A 7,174-nucleotide genomic window follows, 5' to 3' on the forward strand; every position below is an offset into this window, starting at 1 on the left:
GGGGGGGGGGGGGGGGGGGGAGTCTGGAGTGCAGTGAGGTGGGTCTCAGGTGGCAGGGAGATACAGAGGAGTGGTCCTGAAAACAAAAAATTTCATAAGTGAAAACACATATAACCTCTTCGTTAAGAAATAATGTTTGCTTTTAAAAGTGGAAAGAGTGATATATATTTCCTTGTCATGGAAGAAACGAAAACATAAACTCTTTTTTAAAAAAAAATTGCAACAATGATTTGATTTTCCTAGTCATTACAAAAACAAAACCAGACAAGGTTTTTTGGTTACCAAACAGGCACTAAAGAAAGTATTGCCAGACAAATAAGCATTATTTATTGTTTGCAACTCATTACCTTGACACAGACCACATTGGATTCCAGCTCTCTGGATGGACTGTGAAGAAATAAGGCAACAAAGGTTAAGAACAGACAAAGATCATCACAAAGCAACAGAAAACTGTGACAATTAGGCAATTCTAAAAGCACTTACAGTCACTCATAGATAAGCAGATTTTCTTTTGCGTCATAAATCTTCCGTTTGGAGTAGTCATACTACAGAAAAAGAAAACATATGTGCTGTAAAAATCAACAGGAACAAAACCCTCAAAAGCATGGAGACAACCTAGGTTGGAGAGTTGAAACAAGCAAGGGAATTTCAAACTCATCTGAAGTTAGACTACCTGATCCCTGGAGGTTTAAATGGATATTCTGGAGGAAACTTGATCTTCCCATAATAAAATCCACCTAATGATAGGAAGCGGTATCATTTCATGAACAACAACAAAAGGAGCATAAGTTAATTCCAGAAGAATAACAAATATACAAAAATGACAGGAAGACGGGTTGGAGGAACGAGAGTGCTATCACCCAACAATATCAGCTAATCCAATAATTTAAATACTGAACTCAGAAAAAAGTAGCGACCTGCAAATGGCGTTCCTTCACTCCCCTCCAAAACATAATCTGGACACACAGTTTAGATAGAAGTAGGACCATTAGTAATATCAAAGCAAACAAATGACGAATTAATTGATCAAGAGAAACCAAAGGAAAAATAGGAAAACAAAAGGAGGGCCACTCCCTGCAAATAAGTCTAGTCAGTTATATTAATTAGAAAAACTGCTACATTTTCATAAACTTACTTTACTTGTAAAGAAAAAAGAAAAAAAGTTCATTTGTTAAGAGACAATTTTACTCCATAATTGACTGCAAGAACATGAGCAGAAGTAGGACTCACGCCACTCAAGGATATCATTCGGAGAAGGGCGGGCCACAACATGGGAAACAGGTTCCTGCAATGGAGAATGCATCACTACCTTAGAGTGTTGTACAACATAATTAAATTTGCATGGTGTAGAATCAGTGGCGGACCCAGGATTTTCATTCGGGGGTTCGAAAAATAAAAGTATAAACGTGTAAATAAGCCTTTAGAAATGAGAACCTTGATTTTTTTTGGGTTTAAAACCCCACTTTTAGCACGTTTTTTTAAGTAAAAAAACAACACTAAAAAAACATGAAAAACAGAACTGAAAATTTAAAAAAAAAACTGAAAAAAATAAAAATAAAACACTTTCACTGGGATTCGAACCACGGACGCACAACTTAATTTTAGGGGGACTTACCACTGCACCATCAGCTTCTCTTTGTTAATGAGGGGGTTCAAAATATATATATTTACAGAAATACAAAAAATTTACTTTATATATACAGTGTAATTTTTTGCCGAGGAGGTTCGGGTGAACCCCCTGAAGACCACGTGGGTCCGCCCCTGTGTAGAATAGTCTAGCCCATAGAAGGCATAGGAGGACGTCATCAAACATGAGTAAGTCCATGAAGTAAAACATTCTCCAAGATATGACAGGAATTTAAGCACACAACTTGCATATCTTCAGGCCTAGCAATGGTGTGGAGGGAAGCAAGAACCCACCATCGCATAATTAGCAATTACTAGTGTTAGTTTACATGCGTTGCAAATAACTATAGACTGAAATAAAGTATCTGGTAATGCTTCAAATGTAGAGCAATAACCAGCAACTAAAAGGTTACGTACTTTACAAAGTGCTCTATATTCCTTCTGAAGGCGCTTTACACATGCTTTTTCTGCCATGTCTTAGCTTCAAAATATATTGAAACTAAGAGAGAGTGCTGCAAAGCTTTCCTTATCCTCTTGACCACCAAAGTAATACAACAACCTGTAAACATATGAGATGCTTAACAAACCCAAGAATTCCAAACTTATTAAACATAGAGAATATAGGGCATTACATTTCCAGGTAGAATAGTGCCCAAGAAAGACTATTAAGTCCACAAAAAAATAATGCAGCAACAAAAAGCGGGCAACGCCAGCTAAGTCTGTTCCCAGTAGCAATTAGGAGCAGTGGTGGAGCCAAGAATTGAAGGATAGAGGAAGCTTACAAAGAGAAGCGAGCAACATGTATTTTCAGAGAAAACAATAAACAGGGAGCATCAGAATATATTTTACAAGGTTTCTTCTAGACTCTCATATTTCCTAACTTAAACAGGCCAATAACTTCACATATTCTTAATAAAGGCAGTGTCCGGGTCAACTTTACTCATCTCGATGAATGCATTGGGTACCTGCCACCTCCCATACACACAAGTACCCAATAACTTGGTCCGACGAGGCTTAGGTAGATGACAAAAGATGCGTTCAATCAACAGTAAATATTGGACAGGACTCAGGAGACTGTTGATCAAGAACCCTCCACTTTCAATCAAATGAATTAGTCACTGGGGGAGGGGAGAAAACACTGTGGACACCCTGAGGAGTGACGAGAGGGTTTACTGTTGAAAAGAAGAATTAAGAGAAATATTGTTCAGAATTGCCAGGTCATTTACAATACGCATCCATATTGTGCATTTGAATTTCAGAAGGACAACTATCATAGATAATACAGGTCACTGACGAACATCAGTCCAGATTATAAGATTGGAAAAATAGGGTGTGATGGAAATAGTGACTGAATAAAAATTCTAGCCAGCAAACAAATGCACTTTCTTCTGACTAGGCCTAACATTCATTTTGCTTCACCAAGCCCTTCTGTTGGGGCATCACCTCTTTACCAATCCTCCCTTCTCTTCAGCAACAGATTGGATTCTTCCTGGACTTTGAAATGTGTATAAACCGTAAGTTTGTAATCAAATGGACAAATATTTCCAACAAGTCATTATATTCAGCCATACAAAGAATAGGACAGGTTTCCAAAGTAATGAGGGCAAAGAATAATGGAATTAGAGAAAAAAATATTTTTCTACAAGTGAAAAACAAGTTAGCTAGAATAAAGTAGGATGTTTGTAAAGAATCCAGTCTTCAACTGAAAAGCCTATACTATTTTTTTCATAAGAGGAACCAACACGTATCAAGTCCTTACTCTATAGTACACAAAGTTTTTCTTTTTGATGGGTCTCTATAGTACACAAGGTTCAAACACCAAGAAAGATTCTACATACTCAAGCAATGTGGAGGAAAGGAGTGAAAAAAAAATTATCAGAAAAAGGCATGAAGAGTTTTTGCTTTCTTTCTTAGAGTATCCACGACCAATCATGGATGGGGATTGAATGTGAGTACAAAATCATTGGCAAAACTATGGAATATAGCCAGCAGATAATACTAGCGAATGGATACCGTCAAGCATGGCATATCTTTCTTGGTAGAAGGTTTGACATCTATTGTTTTCCACTCGTACGGCTGTTACATTAGAAAAAGTTCAATGCCGTACAAGACATCACCTTTTACCTCAAATGACGCTTTCATGGACCAATGCCCGTCAAGATATCTTGAGAACTACACTCCATTCATTTGGTTATTTAGATATTTCTAGTACTATATAGACAACCTAATGAAAGAATTTTTCTTAAAGCAAAAAAGTGAAAGCAGTTGCATCTATAAGAAGATAAAACTCTATCTGGTCCACATTTGATTAGGAATAGGTCTTGTTTTATTGCCTACCTTAGAAAAATAATAAAAACCAGATATACTAACATCTATGATCACATCTTTATTTCTTTCCCCGAATTTCTAACCTAAAAAATAATAACTATCAAATATTCAAAGGAAAACAAGTGATGAAAATGCTAGGACTAGATAGGAGGAAATAGTTCAGAGCCAAAACACGCAATTCAGCGAATAAGTTCTCCAAGAAACCGGAACTGACAGAAATTAAGTACATTACTAACGAACATAAAGCACATATTCTCAAATTAAAACACTATTGATTATCAACACCGTAGACCAAATAGCCGAGAGACATACGCATCATACAAACAAGAAAACAAACCGCATAACAATCCAGGTAATCAGATCGAAATTCATTGTCTTCGTATCAAAATTAACGAAGTAAATGACACAAGAACATGTACATACATAAAGAAGAAGAAGATCATATATTACCGAAGATCTTGCGGAAATTGGAAATTAAATTGGGCGAATTGAGATTATCCAGAATCTGATGAAGATCTACTTCAAACGGCTGCGAGTTGAGGAAGAAAAATAATTGAAGAGAAGCTTTTCTTGGTTTTCGGCTTGCAGATGATGGACACTGACCCGACTCCCGAGCCGAAGCTGAGTCCGATAATGCAATTCAATAAAAAAAAAATTGACCACTACGTGTTGCTTATACTCCTAATCTTTGATGGACGAATTTACCCCTATTAATTGTAGCTTCGCCGACTTATCCTTCTCCGTGTGGCACTGTCGCGTCCATATTATTGGTATTGTTAATTGGGCTAAGGGGCCAAATAACTTTTTAATTATAAATTTATATACTATAATCTTTTGGAGTATTTTATTTATAAAATAAGAAATTACTATTTTTAAGGTAATTTTTACACGAAAATTTTAAAATAATTTATGGAATTAATACCGAAAAAAAACAGATGTCTAGACTCTTTTTATAGTTCAAAATCGGCATGGATGGAACATAATGAAGTGACGAGTTCATATAAATAACTTTGATTCTAACATTGTATTTGTAAAAAGTAAATATTTAATATATATATATAAATGATATATTTAGAATCCAATAAACAAAAATAATAAGTCAAAAGTATTAAGTTAAAAAAATCTAGCTTCCACTTCTTTAAATTCAAAGAAAATAACAAATTAATAAGTTAAAGACAAGGCAAAGAGGGATGGATAGACTCCAATTAGAAAATGTAGAAAGAAACTTATTCTGTGCTTTACATAATTTATATTTTTTTTCTCACGTATTGATGGACTCAAATCTTATACTTTTGGATTTACAAATTTTGAATCCACTAACTTATGATCCAAAAAATCAAGTTTCTCACAATTAATAACAGTTATGATTATGAGAGACGCAAAATAATATTTTTATAATTATTTTCCACGATAATTATCCGTAATAATAACATAATGAGTATTATTAATCGCGATTGAAAAATGATGACTTGCTTGTGAACGTGTCTTTCAAGTTCTTGTATTTGTCATGTTTCTTCATCACTATGACACTATCCTATCTTAAATGCCATGTCTCCAAAAGTAAACGTGTTCTTTATAACAAAAGAAAGAAAGAAAGAAAAAAGCTTTAACTTTAAATTAGCATATACGGTTATATGATTAGTAAATAATTAGTTGGAAAGGGAAGGTCTTAGTGGTGTCTAATATAGAATTGATCAACGAAGCATCTCAACTTTTAAGTTTTCTTGTTCTTGTTTTTCAACTAAGGTCGGTCATTCTTTTTGTCTTTAAATTTCCACATTTCACACGCATTTCCAGAAGAAAAGAAAAAGTGCTACCCCCTTCCTTTCATATAAGATCGTGTAATGACTATAAAAGTGATGGTGTCAACCCACCGCCGATTGTATTGCATCTAATATGAAATAACACGACATGAATTTTTCTGATTAACCATAAAAAATTACACATTGTAAGGAGTAAATTATTCGATAAATTAGGATTGATAATTGTTATGGTCTACTTTAAAGGCTCAATAGTCAAAATTGAAATTCCAAAATATTCAAATCAATTAATCTAACACCAAACTTAAGAAAATTCAATCTCATCCAAACCTATTTAGATTGAATTTGAATTGTCATTTTTTTATTATCCGGAAATTAAAAAAATTCCATATTCAATCCGATGCCCAAAGCCCCAAACGGTGACCACCTTTGCTCAATACAAATTCAAATTAATCAAGTCAGGGACTTTTAAACATAAGATAATACGACACAAAAACTGGTGGGTGTTTGGGTCATGAAAAGTGTTAAATGATGATATGACAATTGTCTTCAAGGAAAAGAGGATGGGGATCTGAGCACACCGATTTCAAAAAGTGAAAACTCTGCTTCCTCCTTTTATAAACATTATTTTCCAACACTGCAGAATATAAAATATAAGAGCATCTTTTGACTTGCAAATACTCTGACGTATAATTAGACAACTGATAGAAATAAAGAGCACCAATCACCCAGTGCCAAACACAGTGGAGATTTACAAAAATAATACTAGCATAATAATTATGTTTCGATTCCCAACAAATTGTCAATCGATTAATATATGAACTCTATTTGATCATATCACATTGTTATCAAAAGCAAATGAGTTCTCACTAACCATATTGTGTTTCAGAGTGAAACACCAAAAAAAAAAAACAAGACAGAGATGAATTTTAAAAGTTTTGAGTTAGAAAATTTGAATGAGTTGAGTGAGTATCCCAACAAAATGGTAGCACAAAAAGTAGTTGAGTTAAAAGGAAAGGGCAACCAGCACCAAACTATTTAAAACAACTTTAAATAGGATCAAAGCAATTCGTAAGGGATGAAATCAAATCTTTAAATATCAAAAGTTAAAGACAATATAATAATCACCTCTTCCAGTAAATAAAATATTATCACGTGCCAGGTCACATGATCACTCTGAAACTTTCTAACAACTTATCTGGAAATCAGAGTTCCAACACCGAACAGTCAAAGGAACATCACATGATCCCACTAAGCATTGGATCCTTCAACTGTTCCAACACATTCAAACATCATAATATATAAATCACATCAGCTCAGCTTCAAAGCTACCAAATCACCACAAACATAGAAAAAAAAACATCATTAACATCCTTTAACTCAGCTTACTGCAAGACTATGAAGAGCCATTCAAGAATACTAGCTGCTATTGTTCTAGCACTTCTGTTAATTCTTAGTTC

At 34.3% G+C, this 7,174-nt stretch overlaps 1 protein-coding gene across 3 annotated transcripts in view; it reads right to left on the minus strand.

The window, feature by feature from the left end:
- Window positions 1-4,605, minus strand: part of LOC102586223 (ubiquitin-conjugating enzyme E2 34-like) — a 7,221-nt gene extending 2,616 nt beyond the window's left edge. Inside the window, exons 1-8 of one of the 3 annotated variants that reach the window (XM_006342827.2) lie at window positions 4,405-4,605; window positions 3,070-3,115; window positions 2,044-2,185; window positions 1,231-1,285; window positions 918-956; window positions 674-737; window positions 484-545; window positions 348-387 (exon numbers count right to left, since the gene is read on the minus strand). In XM_006342827.2, coding sequence (XP_006342889.1) covers window positions 348-387; window positions 484-545; window positions 674-737; window positions 918-956; window positions 1,231-1,285; window positions 2,044-2,100 — 317 coding nt within the window. In that variant the 5' untranslated portion in view covers window positions 2,101-2,185; window positions 3,070-3,115; window positions 4,405-4,605. Of the gene's footprint in view, window positions 1-347; window positions 388-483; window positions 546-673; window positions 738-917; window positions 957-1,230; window positions 1,286-2,043; window positions 2,186-3,069; window positions 3,121-4,404 lie in introns of all 3 variants that reach the window. The other 2 variants (XM_006342828.2, XM_006342826.2) reach the window with 2 other exon arrangements.
- Window positions 4,606-7,174: the final 2,569 nt, after the last annotated feature.

This window comes from Solanum tuberosum, unplaced genomic scaffold (genome assembly GCF_000226075.1).
Source record: "Solanum tuberosum cultivar DM 1-3 516 R44 unplaced genomic scaffold, SolTub_3.0 scf00040, whole genome shotgun sequence".
NCBI classification, from domain to species: Eukaryota; Viridiplantae; Streptophyta; class Magnoliopsida; order Solanales; family Solanaceae; genus Solanum; species Solanum tuberosum.